Source organism: Eschrichtius robustus, chromosome 10, assembly GCF_028021215.1.
Source record: "Eschrichtius robustus isolate mEscRob2 chromosome 10, mEscRob2.pri, whole genome shotgun sequence".
NCBI lineage: Eukaryota > Metazoa > Chordata > Mammalia > Artiodactyla > Eschrichtiidae > Eschrichtius > Eschrichtius robustus.
The window spans coordinates 10,023,058-10,047,270 of record NC_090833.1 but is presented as its reverse complement, the minus strand read 5'-3'; the positions used below and the strand labels follow the sequence as shown (position 1 = coordinate 10,047,270).

The following is a 24,213-nucleotide window of genomic DNA, read 5'->3' as shown; positions in this document are numbered from 1 at the left end:
AGAATGCAGCATGGGTGGCCAGGAGACAGCCAGAAACTAGAGCAGCCAAAAAGAGGGAGGATTACTTGAGCTTCGGCTCCCGTCCTTCGCTTGTGTACTGCCAACAGATGAGCCCGATCAGATCCTGTACCCTGGCGCTGGCCATTGTCACCACAGTCATTGGCAGCAGTCTGTCCTGGCTTGAGTGCAGGGGGAGGTAGACATCGATCTTCTTGGTTGCTGTTGTGCCTACATGACCCTGTGGACAGAGCACATGCATGAGGGTAAAGCACACAGTTCCGGTCATGCAGACCCTACTGAGCTACAACGACTGCCCTCCAGGGCCTGTGTTCTCATCCTTGTTGCACATACCAGCGTATGAGCCTAGGGTGGTCCCAAAGTGGAAACATTGTCTAGTTTTAAGGTTTTTTTTTTTTTCTTCTTCTTTAATTTTAATTTTCTAATGTTCTAATGGATCCAGCTCTGCCAGCAGTAAGGTAAATGAGCACTACAACTAAAATAAACAAATTAGAGCGGTGGGCAGACCTAAGGTTTGGTGTCAGGAGATCTGCTTTGTTACTTATTCAGTGTGACCTTGGAAAAGTCATCATCAGAACTTGGCATAAGCTGCCCTCCCTGAAAACTGCCATATCACTCCTTGAGACCTTGGGATAAGCTGCCATATTCTCCAAGGAAGCATTTAGCAGTACTGGAACCAGGGGCTTGCCTTCTCAGAGATGATGGGGGCTAATTCCATTATGCAGTACATCTGTTACTTCACTCATCTGAAGTGAAGTTCAAGGGTCTCTGGTCTTATTACTGCCCTAATCACCATACTCACACTGATCTACATGTCCCTAATCCCTCCCACACACCTCTCTCTCCTCCCTCCCAAACCCTCCACTCCCCTCTGGAACTCCTGCACTAATCAGCAAACTTCCATACATCATTACTTCTTTTTAAAAAACATTCCCTCCACCTTTTTGCCTTAATTGAAACCTGCTGATCATGAGGATACTACTTCCTCTGCTGTCCAGAAGACTGTTTTGCTTTGTTCTTTTTAACCCCCAAATCCTTAAGGCCAGGAGGTGGAGTAGGTATTCTTGTTCCTGCTACTTCCAAACTATTAATTCTCCTTTCTTACAAAAACCGCTGTTCCTTTGAGACCCAAGCCATCCAACTACACCATCCTCTCCCTCTCCTTTTCTGTTACCCACCAACCTTTCTTTGGTCATTCTCCTCCCTCACTGAAGGCCTGAGCTCTTGGCTCACAGTCTTTCCCACACCAATTCCTGTCACCATTCTTGGCAATTTCATCTAAAAGAACAATCTGTCCAATACGCAAGTGTCTCAATCCCTAGACCACATCATCCCCAGTGCCTTTTCATCCACCACCTCAAATCACTTATTGTGGTGGGTACACCAGAGATCTGCACTAACTCCAAAATCTCAAGTTAGAACATCCACTCACTGAATACACTTTTTTTATAATTTTATTTTTGTTTATTTATTTTTAAATTTTGGCCGCACCATGAGGCTTTCGGGATCTCAGTTCCCGGACCAGGGATTGAACCTGGGCCATGGCAGTGAAAGCGCCAAACCCTAACCACTAGACCACAGGGTTAAAACCTGAATACACTTCAATATACCTCTACTTCATCTGTTCAAGTAGTCCCTCAAATTCTCCAACCTATAATCTGTTGAACCACCACCTTTTAATTATCTATCAGTCACCCTTATTTCCCAATGCCACCCTCCAGATTACATGAGCCATTATAATCGTTCCTTTGCAAATACAGTTTTAATACTCTCTTCCTCCACTGGACACAATTCACAGAACCCCAATCTTGTATGAACCCAACCCTCTGCATTGCCCACCTAAACATCACTGGAGAAAAATCATATAACTGTACAGATTGATTTTACTTTAAATTCATGATGATAAACCTCAAACAGACACTCAACACTGTATAGCAAGCCTATTATATCTCCTGATCCAACCTGAACCCCGCCTGAGACCACTAATGCATACTTTTGCTTCTCTCCTCAAACTTCCCATGAACCTCGCCTCTTGACCTTCAGCTCCTGTCCTTCCCTCGTGTATTGCCAACAGACGAAAAATACTGTGGACCCTTGAACAACACAGGTCTGAACTGCGAGGGTCCACTTACACGTGAATTTTTTTCACTTGATATGGGCTACAGTACTACAGGATCCACAGTTTGTTGAATCTGTGGATACCAAACTGCAGCATCAAATTTGATCATATTACACTCCTGTTGAAATTCCTTCAGTGAGTGGCTCCTATGATACTTTGAATAAAATCCAAATTCCATGCAGTGTGCAACAAAGCACTGTGTGATCTGAACCCTGCCTAGCCCTCCAACATCATCTACTGCCACTCTCCCCCCACCCCCCAACCCCGCGCTTCAGCTACACCAGCCTTCTAGAAGTGCCCTGAATGTGTGTACCTTGCCTGCTTCTTCCTCTTTTAAGGCCACAGCAAGTGCTATTCACGTATCTAGAAGGCTCTTTCTCATGATTTTTGCATCCTCTATTATGTGGCCTCGGGCAGGTTACTTAACTCTCTGTTCTTCCATGTCCTCATACATAAAATGATAATAATAGGACGTGCTATCTATCAGAGGGCTGACTCTTGTGAGGATTATTATTATTGTTATTCAAGGCTCAGCTCATATGACCACTCCTCAGAGAAACCTCCACTGATAATCCTATAGAAAGAAGACCCTTCCACAGTTATCCTCTCACACATATCCTGTTCATTTCCTTCATAGCACTTAACAATTTGATATTATATATTTATTTATGTACATCTTCAGTGTATACCTCCCCCACTAGCCTCTGAGCTTCCATTAGGGGAACCATAATAACGTCTGCTTTGTTTACTGCTCTATACACAATGGCTAGCACTGTGCCTTGCGCACAGAAGACTCTCCAAAAAAAATCTGTTGAACTACAGAATGAATGCATGAATGAGTCAAATGCCTACTGGGACACATGGTAGGAACTCAATAAATGTTAGTTTCTTCCATCCATCTCACTTGCCCTTTTCTATGGGTCTGTTTCCTGATAGCAGATGGAGATGGAGGGACTTGAGCAATCAAGTGGTTCCTTCGTTAACACTCTATACAGAATTCTATCGATCTAAGGTGGGAAAAAATATCAGAACTAGGGTAAGGAAATACATAAAATCAGTTTAAAAAACATTTTTAGAGAGATTCCACTTCTCAAACAACCCAGCATCTAATATTAGATCCACTGGGTTTTTTGTTTTTTGTTTACTGAGTCTTCTCTCTATGTTATAAAGCAAATAATAAAAAAGTAACTCTCCTACATAATGCTCTCTCCCTATCCCTCTCACGCATACACATGCGTGCGTGCACGCACACGCACACACACACACACGCGCGCGCGCACGTATTTTTCAGCTTGGAAATAGTAACTCCAAGGACTAGCAAAGATGTCTCTAAACAGCAAGTGTTTTGATCCTGTCAGGCAGTCAAAAGGTTAAAATTAAAACAGTGGCAATCTTTCTGGAGTGGGTTTATAGCCCTCTTACCACTCTCTTCTCAACCTCATTTTCAGAACCCCTAATTGCTGTCACTGCTCTCTCTTCTTATTTCTGTTTATTCCTCCTCCTTCTTCTGAAGAACTGGAGCTGAGGGGCTATAGGAATCACAATACCTAAAGATACAAAGATTCAATGAAATGACAAATGTGAATGTACTTTGCAAACTATAAAGTGCTTTAGAAATGCAGCGCAGTACACTAGAAAGGACCTAAGTTTTATAATCAGACCCATTTCTATTACTCAAGTCTATTACAAGGTCACATGAGGCCAAAGATGGATGCTATAGGAGCCCTAATAATAATACCTATTATTATGACAAAAGCTAGCATTTATTTAGAGCTAAATAAACTCTGCTAAATGTTTGCCTAAGTTATCTCATTTAATTTTCACAATCACTATAAGAGATAGGGTTCTATCATTACCCTCATAATATAAATGATAAAACTAAGGATTATAAGACTACAGTCATCTGCTCAAGATCTCATAACCAACGTGAAGAGCCGGGACTCAAAGCCATGTCTGTCTGACTCAAAGGCCTCTACTTTAAATATCAACACCTTCTTTCACTAAAGTTTTCCTAAATATAATCAATTCCCACTCTCCAAGGCTTGAAAATCATCTCCCCCTCCTTCTCACTAACATGCCCACAGCACTGCCTAAAGCAGTCTCCTACACAAGGAGCACCCTGAGGAGCTGCCCAAGGAGAACCGGTAAGGACTGAGACTCCGGAGGTCATTGCCACTGTCAGCTGACTGCAGGGAAGTCACCACTGTTTAGGAAATGAAAGCAGATAGTTATACGGTACTCCTACGCACCCCTTTACCCTCTTCATTTCATAGTGAAATAGCAAGTGTGGGGAAAACTATGAGAATAAATATGGCAGATACTTATTAAATGAATGAAGCACTTTATCTTTTTAATCTTCTAATTCCATCTTGAGGCACTGATGATGGGGGAAAAGTGCCTTGCACAAACCTTGAAATTATATATTTTTTAATAAGGAGCCTCTTCTGAAAAAACTCAAGGTGGTGGCAGTTAGCTCTATCTAATAGTCCCCGTGTTGCAATATTTAGAGAGAATCATCTAAAACATAAAACAATCCATCAATATAATAGAAAGTAATTAACTTATTAAAAAAAAAAGTGACCAAAGGATTAAAAGTATTCATCACACATCAAGGCAAGCAATATTCCAAAGAGTAACATCTAACTATTAAAAAGCAACTAGGGCTTCCCTGGTGACGCAGTGGTTGAGAATCTGCCTGCCAATGCAGGGGACACGGGTTCGAGCCCTGGTCTGGGAAGATCCCACATGCCGCAGAGCAACTAGGCCCATGAGCCGCAATTACTGAGCCTGCGTGTCTGGAGCCTGTGCTCCGCAACAAGAGAGGCGGTGATAGTGAGAGGCCCGCGCACCGCAATGAAGAGTGGCCCCCACTTGCCGCAACTAGAGAAAGCCCTCACACAGAAACGAAGACCCAGCACAGCCATAAATAAATAAATAAAAATAAATAATTAAAAAAAAAAAAAGCAACTAGCAATAAACAAAGATCATATACGATTTCACTGCATGGCAATTTATGTGTTCCACAGAATTGGGGAAATGGAGGCATAATTAGAGCACAAGGAAAGGGTCACCACAGAGACAGGGAAAACTGGTTTAGCTCCATCTTTCCTAATCACTCATGCATTCAACAAACACGCACTGAAACACCATATTGGGCTCTGAAGACAAAGTTAAGTAAGACAAAATGCAGACCTTCATCAAATTCATGGTCTGTTGAAGGTCTATACTGTACATTGTGATCAAAGCTTTAAGAGGGAAAGTACAGGCTATTACGAGAGCTCAGAAACAACCCAGACTAAAGGGGGTTGGAAAAGGCCTCCTAGATAAAAAAATAAAAAATAAAAAACTTACCCTTCCATCCAACAGAACCACTAACCCAAGGAAAAGACACTTACTGTATTTAAACACCTTCTATACCAATATACAAAAAAGTGAGTATGAGTTCTCCCTGAGACAAAGGATTATGAGCGTTTAATTTTAATTTTCTGCTTTATATTTTTCTGTACTTTCTGTACTAAGCATGTTATTACTTTTATAATTAGAAACAAAATAGTAAATATTATAATTAAATAACAAAAAAGGAGATAAAAAGAACTACTACACAGAGCTTAAGAGTTTTAGGTAAGAGAAAGAGAGGATCAACTTTGAAAATGTAGCCTATGTTAAGGCATCCAGCAGAATTTACTAAGGACACATTATGTGCCAGTTGCTGTGACAGGCTGTTGGAAAAAATAAGTTGAAAATCTAACTCAGACACCTTCCAATGGCAAGTTAAGTAATTTTTACCAAAGAAAAATGAAAAGTAATAAACCCGTATTGAGCTAATTTGGAGTTGAACAACTCTCTCCAGAGCAGCCCCTAAATCAGGGAATGGCCCTAATTCAGGTTTTAGAACAAAAAGAAAAGTATTCCTGAAGCAAAACTATTCCTCAACACAACTGCAACTGATAAAGACCAACTAGACTCCAGAGTTCATACCACATGGCCTGTCCATGACTTGATGGCCTAGCAAATGCAGCCAAAATTTCAAACTCAACATGTCCAAGACCTGTTTCCTCCTTCAGCTTTGTCTCTCATTCTATATTTGATCTCAGTTAAGGCTTTCACCACCTACTCTGTCACTCAAGCTAAGAACCTTAACTCTTTTTTCTGTCTCATCTTTCAAATGTCTCTGAAATATCTCTCAAATCTTCCTCCTCAATGCCACTGCCCTAGTTCAAGCTTCATCATCTCACAGCAAGACTACTGCAGCAGTCTCCCAACTATCTCCCTGTCTCTAAAATCTCTCCTCTCTCCAAATCTTTATTTCTTTACTGCTATCAAAGCGATTTTTCTCTAATCACTGAACATGCCTATCACTCAGAAATACATGATGGCTCTCCCCAGTGTTAGCATTCCAGCTCTTTAGCATGGCAGTTAATACCCTTTGCAATCTGGTCTCAATGTATCATTAATAAAGTATATTGAAGAGAGGTTCAGAGCATAGATTTGGGGTCAGCCAGATCCAGGTTTGAATCCAGACTCTGCCACTTCCTTAGCTGCTAGACCTGAGACGTTGGGCAGGTAACTGTACTTCTCAGAACCTCCATTCCCTTACTTAGAAAAGCAAATAAAATGTATATAAAATGCCTGACACATAGCCGCTAATCAAGAAGTGTACCTCTTCTTCTGTCCTTCAATTCAAATGTCTCCTTTTCCTAGAAGGTGGAAGTCGAAATTAATTTCTTCTTCTCTGCCCCCTAGCAATCTGACTTGCATAGCCTTATGGCTTCATTTTTTCTCTACCTACCATTACAACCTCCTTCCCCACCCTCCCATGTAACTGTAAAGGGAAAAACTGTACCTCACCCATTTTGTATTCTCCAAGGGCACAGAACATAGCAGGGGTGTGGTGTTAGCTCACTGCACTGAAAGAAGTCCTCAGACTGTCTCTCAAAATGGACCCACCACACCTAGCACTTCTCTCGTATCCCAGGTAAACTGGCTATACCTCTTCTACTTCCCAGGCCATTCTTCAGGAGCCCTCTTTCTCCTCTAAAATATCCCCAGCACCTAACATAGGGCTGACATATAGTAGTTACTTACACATATTGATGGAGTGAATGATTAATATTCTTTTAACACATGATTTTTAAACACTTGCATTATATTATAGCATATAGAGGTACTATCAACCTATTCCCCTATTATTAAATGGATGTTGTTTCTAATATTTCACTATTGTGAATTATATTCTCAGAAACATTCTCTTATATAAATGTTTGTACACATATTCTAAGGAGATTACTAGGCCAAAGAGTATCAATGCTTTGTGGCTTGTGATATATACTGCAAAAGCTCACTTTTTAAAAAAGTGTCTCTATGCCAATCATGAAATATCAGTATTATGAACTATAGGTCACCCAATTAATAATTAGTTCATGAAATGTAAAGATAAAAAATTTTAAATAACTTCTATATATGGAATATGAATGGGTACAGAAATGAAATACATAGAATTTGAACATGATGAATTAAAACATTACGTCTGTTCCAGATTTTTTTCCCATCTGATCCCATTAATTAAAATAATATACATTTTGCTGCCTATCATAAAGTTAATTTCAAAATTATGTACCTGCTAGTTTCCAAAATAGGGGAAGCAGGAAGAACAATAGATGGCATTCAGTTCAAAATCATCTTGAATTAAGAAACATCCATATCAACTGAGTTAGCTGAATTAAGTCTTAAGGACAGAAGGTTCAGTTAACAGCACTACTTAACATCAAGGTTTGTCAGTAATAAATTGAATATCAGATCTCAAAACTGTTGCTAAGTGTTCAATTTCTCTGTCAAGGGAAAGGAACAGAGTAAGGATAGACAGCTTGGCTTCTGCAATTAAAGAGACAAAAAGCAGGCAACATTATTCCATTAGTCACAACTGCACAAGCAGATCATTATATGTAATTCTAATGTAGGAATAAATATATCAGTGTATCCAGACAATATAATGATGCAAATTGATAAAAGGGTTATTTGTAGCCTTCAAAACTTAAAACTCTCTTAAAGGAATGGCTGCAGTTCCATTCCACCAGTACCTTCTTCCCTCAACAAGGACCAAAGGATGCTATAGTCTACCAATGGCCTAGTCTTTAATAACATGATACCCAGACTTGGTACAGGGGTCTCAGATTATCACTACTCTGATGATGATTTAGGGACTTCATTTAATCAGAGTAAGGATTTTAAACAAAATCAAGCCTAATTCTGGTCGAAGCCAGGTTTAATTGACCATGGCTACATGAAGAGGAAACAAAAACCCCAAACCCCATACTGAAGCATTCTGCTCTCAATAAGTGCTGGCTTTATGAGCTCAGGCAAAGAACTCACTTTTGTACATTCAAAATGGTGGCACTGAACTTATGAATAGATTTTGTATAAAATTCTATGACAAATCCATTCAGAACTAGGGGCTTGGCTTTGTAGTGCTATCTTAACCCTCAATAAATCAGGAATGCTTAAAGCCTATTAAATTAACATTTCCCTGATCTGGCACCTGTAGTCAAGTTAATTTGTCAAAAACATTCCTACAGTTTGTCACTGGACACTGTATTTTCTGACAAGTTAAGTTTAAGATAAAATTGACAAAATCTCATTAATTTTCTCTGAATCACCAACCTTGGTTCCATTAAGCTTTTATTATTAAGAACGTCAACTGTCACTCTTTCTTTAACAAGGTCAAGTTCTGGTCTGGGTACCTCCAGGATTCTTATTCTATTAATAGGGACAAGCGAGGCATTGCAGTGTGGTGGTTAAAAGCATAAGCTGTAGAGTCAGAAAGACCTGGGTTCAATTCTCAGCAATGCCACTTACTGTGTGTCCTTGGACAATTTTATTTAACCTTTCTGGGTCACTATTTCCACACAGAAATAGTGTATTATAAAAGTACCTCTTCGCCCTCGCACAGAAACGAGGACCCAACATAGCCAAAAATAAATAAATAAAAAAAAAAAAAAAAAAAAAAGTACCTCTTCATGGATTTGTTGAAAGGATTCAATGAGACCACGCATGTAAAGCACTTATCACTGTGCCTAGTCCACAGTAAATGCTCAGGAAATGCTGGCTGTTCATTAAGTTGCCTTTTTTCCCCTCTACTTTTACATTCATAGACTTAAAAAAAAACAAACAAAAAAACTTTATTACCATTCATACTTTTAAAACTGCAGGGAGGGCTTCCCTGGTGGCGCAGTGGTTGAGAATCTGCCTGCCAATGCAGGGGACACGGGTTCGAGCCCTGGTCTGGGAAGATCCCACATGCCGCGGAGCAACTAGGCCCGTGAGCCACAATTACTGAGCCTGCGCACCTGGAGCCTGTGCTCCGCAATGGGAGAGGCCGCGACAGTGAGAGGCCCGCGCACCGCGATGAAGAGTGGCCTCCGCTCGCCGCAACTAGAGAAAGCTCTCGCACAGAAACGAAGACCCAACACACCCCAAAATAAATAAATTAATTAATTAAAAAAAAAAAAAAACTGCAGGGAATTTTAAGGGTCATCCCCTTCAAAACAGTTTCAGCAAATGGTTGTCCTACGACGTCTCCTGAACACCTTCCACTGATGAGGTCCCTGCCATCCTCTGAAGTGGACCCTTGGCTTCAGTCTGCAGGCAAACCGTTTTGACGGCTAGAACTTTTTTTTTTTCATTGAGATTTTTTCATTGAGATTTTTTTTCCTCTGCAGATTTTCCTCACTGATCTTAGTTCTAGCCCTCAGAAACCTGGAACAAACTTACCTCCACTTCCACAGACACCCCTTCACATACATGAGGACCTCAAACAAAGTAGCTCAGTTCCTAAACACTGTGGTACAAGCCACGCTGTAACCCTTCTCAGCATACAGCACAGTATAGAAAGTTCATTTCCCTCGGCTTTTCCCAGGCTGATGATTTTCTTGAATTTTCTTTCTGTAACATCTGTGACAAATATAAACTTATAGTCCCGAACCTGAAACAAGAAAGGGGGCTGCTGCTCTCAAGTAAAGAGCCTCCCCATTTAAAATAAACCCGCCATAGTTTGATGCCTTGTCTTTTCTCACTTTTGGAAGAAATGCCTAGAGCTACTGGTTTAAGCAATCTGTTATCAAGTGAAATTTGAGTAATAGCCTTGAATAATTCTTTTTTTCAAGACATCAAGTGAAAGACCAGCAATCATTCATGTTTAAATACAGGTAAGAAATTTTACAAAATGGGGGTGGGGGGGGTGGGGAGGGAGGATGAAGGGAAAAAAAGAAAGCCTACCCATACGGTATCTGGAATAAAAACCGTTTTCTCGAAGTCTTAAATTCAGAAAGCAGCCCTTGAAAATGTCTGTTTTTACCATGACATTTTACGATTATGTTTGCTAGGGACCTCTCTGCAGAGTCTACAGAACTGGTCTGGACCCATCCCTTCCAGACTTGAGCTGTGTAACTTTGGGCAAGCCCATAACCTCTCTGAAAGTCAATTTCCTCAGCCATGAAACATGGATGAGACTACCTCAATAGACTCACTGGACGTACGAAGCAAAAATAAAGCATGTTAAAATGCTCTGTGAACTGCAAATTGTCATACAATGTCAATTATTTATTATTATTGTTACTTATGCTGTTGCTCAGACCAGGCAGATCTTCAACAAAAAGTCCCTTCAAACAAGATTGAGAAGCGGAGGCGATAGGAAAAGATCTCTATTTCAGGCTTTAAGAGAGAAGAGCCATAGCATCCTCTTCTCATTCAGCCTCAGGATGGTTACAGCCTGTACCAGGAGGTGCTCTCACACGAGCACAATCCAGTCATCTGAAAGCATAATGGGATGTAAAGTGTCCATTTTGAATTTTCATGGCCATTGTGGGATTCTTTAGATCATTAATGTTACACAGCACTTTGCATTTAATTATACAAACAATGGGTTCTATAGTGATGAGAATATCAGGGAAAGGTAATTTGCATGAACTAAGCCCCATCACCTAGGGTAAGTTTAGGGACCTCTTCATTATTAAATCATTTATATAATAAAGTCAATATGCTTTAAAAGTAAAAATAGGTTTTTTAAAACCATAAAGAAGAGTTACATGTTTTAAACTCTATCAATGATCATAATACAATGAGTCTTTTTAAGATTTAATATCAACTTTTAAAATTAAAACTCAGTGGGGAATGTATACTTGGCTCCATTACTAGATGATGTATCTTTAGAAAAAGTTACAGTATAGCCATTATCATCCTCCTAAATTATATGGAAAATCTGGTACAACCCTCCAAGTACCCCAAGGACAATTTAATTCCAGAGATAGTGAAGTATTTGGAGAATATAAAATTGTATAAATATTGAAGGAAATAATTCAGGTGCATCGATCATATTCATTTCTTGCAGAGTTTCAGTTGGGTAAATGTTTCAAAAGTTTTAAATGTCAATATACAACTTAAAAGTTATATTGTGTCCTTGATTTTGAATAGTTTTTTAAAACCCACAAATTTATATACCGTAGTAGGTTCATGACTGTTTTAGCACTTTAAGACTCAATGTTTCTTAATGATATAATTCAAAAATTTCACTGAATCATAATTCAGTAAGTCATAAAAACCTCTTAAAATTAATCTTTCACGCATATCTAGCTTATCCAAAGTTAGAATTTAATTAGATGGCCTTGGCGCAAATGGGCTTACTACTTTATTTGCTCAATCAGTGTATGTCTCTTCAGTAATTATAATGAATTCAAGTCCCTGCTGCAACTCCTAGCAAACAATGTAAAAACATCAGACAAAATGGAAATAAATAGCTTTATATTTCTCCAATTACAACATTCACTTTCATCCTCAAAATGCACATGTGAAATAAGTGGGATAGGCGTTATTCTCAATAGGAAAAGGCCACACAAAGGACCTACACCCCTGGTGACAGAGAAAGATGCTTGTCTGCAGCAGAAAATACATGTTTTTTACATTATGAAAATGATACAACTGCAAAGAGCCAACTGAGAAAGTTTGCATTAAACAGTTTGAAAGTACATATTGAAACATAAATAGGAGCAAGAAAAAGAACTAGATTATTATTTATTTAGAACAACACTTCCTGTTGGGAAGACTCACTTCTAACTATACATAAAATTTACAATTGAGAAGAATCCAAGAAGTCTGACTCTCAGGCCTTTATCCCACGTCTCCCAGATACAATAAAAGGAATACTTCTTTGCTGTTGGGTACATAGAAGGGGCTCAATAAATCCTCACTCACCATGTTTCAGAGGTTAAAAACACAGGGGAACACCAGCTCCCTTAAGAGTAGGCAGAACCCTCTGCTTCTGTTCTCAAAAAGTAGTGGTCAAGTGCCAACTCATGGGGCCCAGAGAATCCTTACTCTTGGGTTAAGAGCCTCATCAGTAATTGTGAGGTGTATCTGTACTAAAAGTGGCTACCCAGGTGGTAGTACCCAAATGTGCTTTGATGATGACAAAGGAAGAAAAAAACAGTTTGGTCCCTGGAGAGACAGGCAAGCTGCCTATGACATCAACATGGCACAAGCTCCAACGCAAGCAAAAGGTCTGATGAGACAAAGGCCCATCTCAGGCTGCAATTCTCTGCGGAAACAGGCAGCGCAAGGCCTGCTCACTTGCAGGAACTGACAAATCACTTGGGTACCAAGGTCTCCCGGGTTTCTCCTCAGCCCTCTGGCCTTATTTCCCTCCTGTTCGTCCTGAGTCTTAGTCAGTCCGATCTCCTCTGAGGTCCTAACTAAACCAGACACAGGGAGAATCGGGATTTTATCTTATTAAAATAGATATGGCTAATTTGTCTTTTCAAATTCATTTTAAATTAAATTGGATTTCCTCGGAAGGCTGCTAGGTCAGTTCCCCTGCTGAGAAATGCAGGACAAAGGTTAATTGCACGCCCTTCACCAGCTCTTCTACTCTCCTGGGCAGGCACTGATAACCTGCCCCCGAGAGGTGGGAAGGCTTCAGTTTATTGGGTGATAATGTTGCCATTAGAGCCGTTTACCATTATGCCAAGAAACATATCATTTTTTTTTTTTTACCTAAATAACAAGATATGATAGCAATAACAAGAATGAAATGCAACAATGTTGCCAATTGGTGGTCAGTTCTTCTAAAATGCAAAACCCAAAGAATAAGACCTAACCTTGCTTTCCTAAAAGGCCCCAATAGATGCAAATGTACACACCCTCCTGGAGCAAACAGTATTATGGTTCCAGTGTAAAATTCCATTAACATTTTCACTTAATTTATCTCGTTTAAACTGTCTATGTTCATGAAAATTTAACCCAGTAATTCCCTGTTATACAAAGCATAACAGAGTATGAATATTTAAATACAATGTAAATAAAACACTTTATCAATTATATTTTTGTATTCTAAATTAGTGACTTCACTTAGCATGTCTGCCTTGCACAGCATCACACAATTTTTCAATTAAAGGTCCAGATGTTTCAAAGGCTCCAGTAGGCAACAGCAGTTATGAGAAATGCTTTATCTGCATTGTAATCATCACCACCACATCAGCTCCAGGCTGCATTAACATACTCATGTTTTATTCCTGCTCCCCTTCTAACAGAGCAGGTAATTATACAACACAGTGGAGAAACACAATCCTAAGGGCCGGACAGTTTCCTTACAAGCATCCACCTGAGCAACACATTTTCTTAAAAATCTGGGGTGACTGTTTAGCAGGAACACTGATCATGCAGAATAATTTTTTTAAATAAAGAGAGTGAATCACAGCCATACCAAGCTTAGCGTCAAATAGTATTAAAATGCAAGATGGTCTGCACATACACACGTTTATGCATACTGAAAATCAACTAGAAGTTTGTATGTGTAAAAACCACTATCATCTGTTAGAATCTAAGCCATTTCTTCTCATTTTTAATGCCAGTGTTATCTCTTGAATGAGTCAACTCTATCTTTATCCTTAGTATTCAAAAATGACAATTCATCTCACCTGAGACTGACCAAGTATAGCAATTATCCCTGTGCCCATTTGATTAAAATATATATATATGAGCAGAACAAAATGCAATTCTGACAGCTGAAACAAAAACATTATTTTTAATTAAATAGTTAAAGAGATTTAATCAAAGAGTTAATTAAATGACTCTCCCACCTAAAAATAGAAAACAATAACCTCTGTTATAAGAGATACTGTTATGCTTAGTAAACATAGTATAATTTAATGGGAAAATATAGTTCCTCATTGTTAAGAGAACCTGCAACAAAATTAACTTTAATTGTAATTTTAAAAATTATTCTATAAACATACTTATATTTTGAAATATTCCAAAAGGAGATGTCCTAATGAAGATGCTATTCAAAAGATAAATGTCTTTACAAATATTAAAACCTCAGACAGGTCAAATCCTAGCAGGTTACACTTCAGCATCTGAAAGCAGACAGCTTCCGTTCTTTCCTGAAGGAACCTTAGGTGGAACATTTTTAATACATCACCATGTCACTTTTTAATGTGCCCCAATCTATTAACCACATGGCAAACTAACAGGGATTTTTAAAATATGAATTTTATGGCTTTGTGCTGGTGATTAATTAAATAAATAGCCACCGTTTCACAAATCATCCCTCTAATTAGTCTAAAACAGACACTTTGCATTCACTGGTGTTAACTGCCATCTGAAGCTCACAGAAGGGCAGGAATGGTGCAGCACGGCCGCGTCTCTGCACTTTGGAGCCCATTGTCCCAGGCTCCACGGCTGGCATCCCACCCTGCCACCCGGGGGCAGAGGTGCCATCTTCACAGGTGCTGCAGTCAGCTGGAATTTGATTCCAGCTGCTCAGAAAAGATGTTCTCCTTAATTATTCTCCCTTACCCTAAAGGAAACAATGAAACGACAAAGGAATAAAGTGCAACCTCCAGCTGCAAAGAGAAGAGGTTTCACCAACACAGTTCATGGAGTGAGTAAGAAAGTTGGCTCCAGCTATCTAGTTTAGGAATAAGCAGGGTGGAAGCCTTAGAACTCAAACATGTTATGTCATTATCTTGAACTCAGATATTAAGCAATTACTTCCAAACCCTATTATTTAAAAGACTCCATTCAAAATCTGAAAAGGAGGTCACTCTTTTTGAAACTAAAAAGGATTCAATCTAACTTGTTTTAGTAGCATATTTTAAAAGTTGAGGGACTTCCCTGGTGGTCCAGTGGCTAAGGCTCTGTGCTCCCAATGCAAGGGGCCCAGGTTCGATCCGTGGTCAAGGAACTAGATCCCACATGCCACAACTAAGATCCGGTGCAGCCAAATAAATAAATACTAAAAAAAATAAAAGATAATTCCTCTGAAAGCAAATTAAACTTCGAGATAATTTTTAGTGTCAGGGGGAAAAAATCAAATGGGAATATCTAAAGAATTCAATTTCCTTTAGGAAATACATTAAGCAGTTTCCTAATCTTTGTATTTAAACTTCATTAGGTAGGTAGGAAGGAAGGAAGAAGGGAGGGGGAAGGGAGGGAAGAAAGGAAAAGGAAAAGAAAAAGAAAGGAAGGAAGGAAGAAAGAAAAAGAAAGGAAGGAAGGAAGGAAAAGAGGGAGGGACGGAGAAAAAGAGAGGGGGACAGGGAAAGGAAAGGCCTAAGGGGAAAGGAGTGGGAAAAGAAAGAAGGAAAAATTCAGTAGGGATAACACACCAAGGTATGCTACAGATTATTCTGTAGAAAAGGCTATCCTCATTTCCCTTCTCTCTAAGAATGGGAGGAGGAAATGACGTGTTGCAGAAAAGATGAGGACCCTGAAGCAAGATAGACTTGTGCCCTCAGCTAAATCATATAATCCCACTTAGCCTCAGTTCCTTCCATCCTGTAAAGGGTTTTAGCCCCTATTCTCTATAATTATAGGGACACTGAGATACTATGGATAAAGCAACTCGCACATTCCCTGCACAGAACAGATGTTCAACAAATGATGGTGATGCTGATGGCAATGAGAAATGGGAGGAAGGCAGAGCCTGGGTGACTACAGCCAACACTGCAGATGCTGTGTTTCAAACGTGAAAAAGAGGGACAAAAGCCCAAATGTACATGAACACAGAACATGATCCTCACTGAACTAAAGAAAACCCACATCACTGGCAACTAAGAAGAAATGGTGTAGTTTCTCTAACTTTCATCTTTACTGGACACAGAGATAGGGGAGGGGTGTCTTTAAGACTGTTCATATGGTAGAAATTAGATAGAAAATCAATGAACTTTGTATTCAGCAGACCTGGGTTTGAGTTCTGGCTTAACTACTTACAAGTTGTGTAAACTCAGGCAAATCTGTTCACCTCTCTAAGCCTTCGTTTCCCCAACCCAAAATAGGGAAAATAATATATTCTTTGTAGGGAATCTGGGAAGAAGGAATAAAATAGCATACTAGGCACTCTGGCATATATTAGACACTCAGTTTCTACTACATTAAGTTAGATCACATGAAACTCTGATATTCAATCATTTGTGATCCACAAAAATTGCAGTTCCATATGGTTTTACCTAATATAGTGACTGAGACAATGAGTAGCATGAACTGGAAAAACAACAGAAAATTTTCAAAAACGGAATGACTTACACTATCAATATAGGAAGACGACCAAGATATAAAAGGTGTTTTTATGACTGGCTCATGATTCCAACAATACAGCAGCTAACATGTATTAAACACTTACTATAGGTCAAATATTACCCATATATTTGACATCCATAATATTAGTTTATGTAATCCCAAAACAATTTAATGAGATAGAGTCAACTATTCTCCCCATTTTAGATGAAATGGGAGCTTGGCGAAATGAAGTAACTTGCCCAAGGTCACACAGCTGGTGAAGCTGGGAGCTTTCTAACTCCAGAGCCTGAGTTCTTACTCATCACTTATAATTGCATGGCCGCACTGCAAAGCTACTTGTTTTGCTTTTAATAAAACTATATGGGTGGGCAAAGGGCTGAAATAAACATTTCTCCAAAGATATATACAAATGGCCAATAAGCACATGAAAAGATGCTCAACATCACTTATCAGTAGGGAAATGCAAATCAAAACTACAACGAGGGGCTTCCCTGGTGGCACAGTGGTTAAGAATCCGCCTGCCAATGCAGGGGACATGGGTTCGAGCCCTGGTCCAGGAAGATCCCACATGCCACGGAGCAACTAAGCCCGTGCGCTACAACTACTGAGCCTGCGCTCTAGAGCCCGCGAGCCACAACTGCTGAAGCCTGCGCACCTAAAGCCTGTGCTCCTCAACAAGAGAAGCCACCGCAATGAGAAGCCCGCGCACCGCAATGAAGAGTAGACCCCCGCTCGCCGCAGCTAGAGAAAGCCCGCGGCAGCAACGAAGACACAACACAGCCAAAAATAAAAATAAATAAAACAAATAAATTTATATTAAAAAAAAAAACAAACTACAACGAGATACCACCTCACATCCATCAGAATGGCTACTATCAAAAAAACAGAAAACAGCAAGTGTTGGCAAGGATGTGGAGAAACTGGTAAACTTGTGCGCTGTTGGTGGAAATGTAAAATGGTACAGCCACTGTGGAAAACAGTATAGAAGCTCTTAGAAAAATTAAAAATTAGAATTACCAAATGTTCCAGCAATTCCTCTTCTGGGTATATATGCAAAAGAATGGAAAGCAGGGGCTTGAAGAAATATTTGTACACTCATGTTATAGCAGCATTATTTACAATAGCTAATAATGGAAGCAATCCAAGTGTCCACTGACAGATGAATGGAAAAGCAAAATGTGGTATACACCTACAATGGGATGTTATTAAGCTTTAAAAAATAAGGGAGGGACTTGCCTGGTGGTGCAGTGGTTAAGATCCGCCTGCCAATGTAGGGGACACGAGTTTGATCCCTGGTCTGGGAAGATCCCACATGCCGCGGAGCAACTAAGTCCATGCGTCACAACTACTGAGCCTGCACTCTAGAGCCCGTGAACCACAACTACTGAGCCCGTGTGCCACAACTACTGAAGCCCGTGCTCCTAGAGCCCGTGCTCCACAACAAGAGAAGCCACCACGGTGAGAAGCCCGCGCACCGCAACGAAGAGTAGCCCACGCTCAACGCAACTAGAGAAAGCCCGCGCGCAGCAACAAAGACCCAACGCAGCCAAAAATAAATAAACAAATAAATAAAATTTTAAAAAACTAAAAAAAAAAAAATTAGGGAATCCTGCAGTATGCTACAACATGGATGAACCCTGAGGATATTTATGCTAAGTGAAATAAGCCAGACACAAAAAGACAAATACTGTATGATTCCACTTACATGAGATACTTAGAGTAGTTAAATTCATGGAGACAGAAAGTAGAATGGTGGTTGCCAGGGACTGGGGAGAGGGAAGAATGCCAAGTCGGTGTTTAATGGGTATAAAGTTTCAGTTTTACAAGATGAAAAGAGTTATGGAGACACACTGTAGTGATGGTTACATAACGTTACGAAGGTATTTAATACCACTGAACTGTGCACTGAAAAATGGTTAGGCTGGTTAAAAAACAAACAAACAAACAAACACTGTACTGGGCAAGAAGCAAATAATTTACAAATCATTTTCTGGGCCTTCCAAAGGATGGACATGCCAGTGGGCAAGCAAGCACCAGTAGTGAGAGTATTTCACACCAGCACCTACAGTGACTGGGAAGACGATGCATTCAAAAGTCCCACTGCAACCCTGGCATTCTAGGATACTTCTTCTCCCATGTCATAGTGTTATTTAAAATAGAGAAAAAAAAAAATCAGACATGTTTGGAAGTTTCAAGGAAAAATCCTAAAGTTGTAATCAAACAGCTGCTGTGTTCCCATTATGTCATAGTCAAGCCTTTTTGCTATGTGACAAAGGCAGCAAAGCTTTTTATTTATTTGTTTGTTCATTTACCTATTTATGTATACCTCTCATACCGCCTGAATCCTTTCGTGTAAACAGTGAACAAGTCATCACAGAAAGGGAAATGGCACTGACAGTGGATGCTATGAATCCATTCCCTTCAAGTCAAGAAAATCCCCAAACACCATGCTTTCAAAGCCAGGATTGTAAAAACAATCACACTTGCATTTAAGGCTTCTTGGAGCCGCCTCTGCGGCACCAAAACCCACCAAAGATAAAGAAGATGTTTGTGCTAAGTTGGGAAAGTGGAGACATCAGCATTTCCGCCTTCAAACCATTATTTCTGCTCTCCATACAGCACCTGATAAAGCATCTGGAGCGTGGTCTTCTGTGCAGCCACTGCTCTTCCAACGCCTGCGCTCAGGGGTTTCCCTGGGGTTTCCTTTCGGACAATTGCAGCACAGACTCTGAGAGGAACCTAAAGGAGCTGCCTTAACCTTCCCGTAAACTGATATTTCCATAGAGGATTAAGACAAACGTTTCAAATAAGCCAATTTCCTTTACTAAAAAACCAAAGTGACAACAGTAGTACCAAGAGAAATATATAAAGACAATGAATGAATAAGACACACCTTTCTTGTCTTTGGGCATGCAAAAATACAGAGCAAAAGGTTAGATGGAAGTGGGCTACACAATTCCCTTATTTCTGATGTTCCACAGTGGGGCTTAATGAAAAAGTTATACAAGAATTTGAGTCATACCGAGGAGAAGAGGAAAAAAGTCTAAAAGCTACTATCTACTATATGTTGATGCTGCATGGTATATATATTTCTGTATTTGTGCATTCAGAAGAATGCAACTGTATTTCTTTTCTAATAAGGTACTTGCAGAACTCTGGGGATACCAAATGGTTACTTGCTGAACTGGTGAGAATGAAAATCCCTAACTACCCTTGAGATCCCTGTAGAAGAGAACAAGCTTCCTTCTCCTAAAGTACCCTAGGCAACTCCACTGGACCACAGGAAGTAAGAGCTCCCTCTGACCCAAAGGTGTAGGAATGTACAGCTAACTGAACAGAACACTAAAGAAAAAGCCAGAATAGAGAACATCCTTAAGAAATCCTGCTCCTGGAAAACTGAGGGAAGCCAGAGGGTTTCCTTGGCTTTGGTCACCTGCCAAGCTTACTGCTTTCCTCCTCATCTTCTAACCTTGTCATACCTTTCTTGTTTTTCCCTTTATGGTTGTCTCTCCCACGTACCCATATTCCATTTTACACTATTACATGGGTAATGTGAGATGTTTCACATTTAACACTCTGTATTAGCACGGTGAACACTTCTGGAAAGAGAGTAACAAAAATTAAAAAGAGCTAACATTTACTCGGGCACTAGGTTGAGCCCTCTACGTATCTCTCTTGATCTTCAAAACTGCCATCACTCCAATTTACAGATAAATAAACTCCTAGGAAGTTAAAGAAATTGTTAAAGGTCACACAGCTAGTGAGAGAACTCAGGTGGAAACCCAGGTCTGACTGACTCAAAAGATCACCATCTTTACCTGCTATAACTCCCTCTCAAACCAATATATTTTAAAGCTTTTTTTTTTTTTTTCTGGGGGGGAGGGAGCCTTGTATTATATTTTGAATCAACATTTTCATGAAATCAAGAACTATGATATATTTATATATAAGTTGTCTCTTATCTTTCTCTTCCTTCTGTAATATGTATTTTTCCACAGCATTTAATACAACACATTAAAAATTTTTTATTAAAGGACTTCTATTTCAGCCACATATCAAAGTATGTACCCTGACCAACCATCTAAAAGAAAACAACTAAAAATTTTGATAAATATAAAAAATATATATAATATAAAAACATTTATTTTACCCTATAGGCTGGCAAGTGTTTAAGGAATTCACAAAGGCCCAAAATTTAAATGAAAAGGGAAACTCAGAAAGGGAAACAGAACACAATTTTTGCCTTAATGATGGTATTTGCCAAGCAAGGTGATATTAAGTGTCTGCTTTTTTGGTCAGCTGGATACACAGGATAGCGCATTCATAATCTATAATAAAGCTGGAACCCAAAAGACCTACACGTGAGAGTAAATTAGAATTAAGGCCTCCCCACCCGATGAGGAAAAATGTCTGTCCAAAAAAATTTTTGTTTTTTCTGAGACTTTATAACCACAATCCAACATTCATATTCATATAAGAGTTTCATACCAAATTGACATTACCTGATGGACCAGAAAGACTCAAACCAAGAATTTACATTTTTTAAAAAAATTTGTTTATTTATGGTTGTGTTGGGTCTTTGTTTCTGTGCGAGGGCTTTCTCTAGTTGCGGCAAGCGGGGGCCACTCTTCATCGCGGTGCGCGGGCCTTCTCACTATCGCGGCCTCCCTTGTTGCAGAGCACAGGCTCCAGACACACAGGCTCAGTAATTATGGCTCACGGGCCCAGTTGCTCCGCGGCATGTGGGATCCTCCCAGACCAGGGCACGAACCCGTGTCCCCTGCATTGGCAGGCAGACTCTCAACCACTGCGCCACCAGGGAAGCCCAAACCAAGAAGTTAAAGTCGATCTGGGCTGACAGTACTCCCAGGTACCAGGCAGAAGCAAACAAACCCTCTCAGGAGGAACCTACATGTCTCAAATAATTCCAACAAAAAAAGTTGCAAGAAATGAGTTACAGCCCCAAATCATAAAACGTAGAATGCATTATATAAAAGACACACAAACACTAGAGTTAACAGAATGATCAGAAACAGAATATAAAATAAATGTTTAAAGAAAAAATTTAAAGTATTAAAAGTTTGTGTAGGATATTCTGTAATGGCCTATATGGGAAAAGAATCTTAAAAAAAAAAGAAAAAGAAAAAGAAAAGAAAAAAAAGAGTGGCTATATGTGTATGTATAACTGATTCACTTTGCTGTACACCTGAAACTAACACAACATTGTAAATCAGCTATACTCCAATAAAAAAAATTTTTTTTAAGTGTGGGTAGGAACAAGAGACTGTAAAATATTATTCAAGATGTGACCTGATATTGTAGCTGAGTAAGAGAATGCCACTATCCTTAGAAGATGCAAGCTAAAGTATTTAAGAGTGAATGGCAATTTTGAAATGGCTAAATAAAACATAAATAAAGCAAATATAGAAAAATGTTAACAATGAACGTAAGTGGTAGGTATAAGGATGAACTAAGGAACTAAGGAAATTATTATTAAATGTTTCATGATAAAAAAGTTTTAAAAATTACCAAACAGATCTTTAGAAGATCAAAATGGGACTTCTAGAAATGAAAAATACAATGACTAAAACTGCAAATGTATTGGTTCCACAGCTGAAGAGAAAACATATGAATTGGAAGATAGAGTTGAAGAAATTACCTAGAATGCAACTCAAAGAGACACGGAGAAAGAAAATAGAAAAGAGGGTAAGAGATAAGGAGGACAAAAGTAACATTCTAACAAGTTCACCCAGAATTTCAGAAGAGGAAGGAAAAATAAATGGTACAGAGGCAATGTCTGAAAAGAGACTGGCTGAGAGATTTCCAGAACTGATGAAAGACACTACTCCACAGACTCAGAAAGCCCAGTGAAATCCAAAGAGGAAACACAGGGGGGAAAAAAATCTATATCTCAAAACATAATGAAACTGCATATATACCAGGCAAATACTAACCAAACAGAGTTAGTATAGCTACATAAAAAAAAGAAGGAGGCGAAGAGTTCACTAGAGATATAGTCACAGATGACAAATGGTTCAATTCACCAGAAGAAATAACAATTCTGAACTTGTATGAACCCAGAAACATAACCTCAAAATATATAAAGGAAAATTTATCACAACTACATGAGAAAATAAACAATTTATCAACATAGGGGAAGATTCTAACATATCTTTGTCTAATTGATAGATCAGGCAGACAAAAAGATACAGGTTTTAACACAATTAACAGGCTTGACCTAATGGATATATTCAGAATTCTGCACCCAACAGCAGAAGTTGTTCCAGCAGTCTTTCTAGGTTCAGAGGTAATATTTGTGAAAAGTGACTTACATTAATGGGCATAAAGTCATGCTCAACAAATTTCAAGTAATTGGTATCATCAGGCCATCTTCTTTAACCACAAAACAATTAAGTTAGAGTCAATAATCAAAAAGAAAAATTAGAAAAACCTTCTAGGTTTGGAAATTTAGAAACACTCATAAATAATTCATGTATCAGATAAGAAGTAATACAAATTAGAAATATCTAGAGGCAAACATATCAAAAAATGTGAGATTATGAGATAAAGCTAAAGGAAGAAGGACCTGCACCCCCACAGCAACTAAACATTTTAATGATTCCCCCAAAGGGACCGATGGCCATTTAGTCAGGCAATCATATACAGAGAAAGGGTCATATACCAACATTTCAAGAACTGCTGGGGAAGCTGAAAATGGACCACTGTTGAAGCTGAAAATGGACCAAGGCTGCAATACAGCCCCACTCAAGAGTGGCCTTAAAAGACGACAGTGATAGGAAGTGTTCTCAATAGCCAAAGTTTGGACAATGCATTTGTTCCTCTCCTTTGTGTGGAAGGAGATGTGTCAGGAGGTTAAAATATGTAGACCCGTGGGAACGTGGACCTCAGGAGAGTTCTTACTACCCTAACTGATAAGAGCAGCTCAAGTGTGCCTAAACTGTGCAAACAACGTGGTTTACACTGAACACCTGCCTTCCTTCTAGGACTCTGGAATCTGATACATGCTAGGCAGAGGGTGCCCATGTGAACCGCTTCCAGTAGAAACCCTGGACACTGAGTTTCTAATAAGCCTCCCTAGCAGACAATGTTACCTACATTGACACACCTTGTTTTGGGAGGATTAAGCATGTCCAGTGTGATGCCACTGGAAGAGGACTCTTAGAAGTATGTATCTGGTTTCTCTAGACTCTGCCCAATATGCCTTTCCCTTTGTATCCTTTCACTGTAATTAACAAGACATGAGCACAACTATATGCTGAGTCCTGTGAGTCCTCCTAGTGAATCACTCTCTTGGGGACTCCCAACACAAACTTACTCTACCTTCAGGTTAGAGTTACTGGTCTCCCAGTGCTGGCACAATGGACACATGAACAGTTAGCCATGATAGCAGACTGAGGCTACCATGGACCCAAAAGCATGATCTCCCACTCACCAGGGCTGATTTTGCTACTGCCCACTATCAAATATCCAATCCGACAGCAACACACAAC

The 24,213-nt window shown here is 39.4% G+C and overlaps 1 protein-coding gene across 4 annotated transcripts in view; it reads right to left on the bottom strand.

The window, feature by feature from the left end:
* Positions 1-24,213, bottom strand: part of MAPKAP1 (MAPK associated protein 1) — a 235,563-nt gene that overhangs the window by 131,382 nt on the left and 79,968 nt on the right. For all 4 annotated transcript variants that reach the window (XM_068552244.1, XM_068552245.1, XM_068552247.1 and 1 more), the window contains one exon: positions 66-238. In XM_068552244.1, the coding sequence (XP_068408345.1) occupies positions 66-238 (173 nt within the window). The remainder of the gene's footprint in view (positions 1-65; positions 239-24,213) is intronic.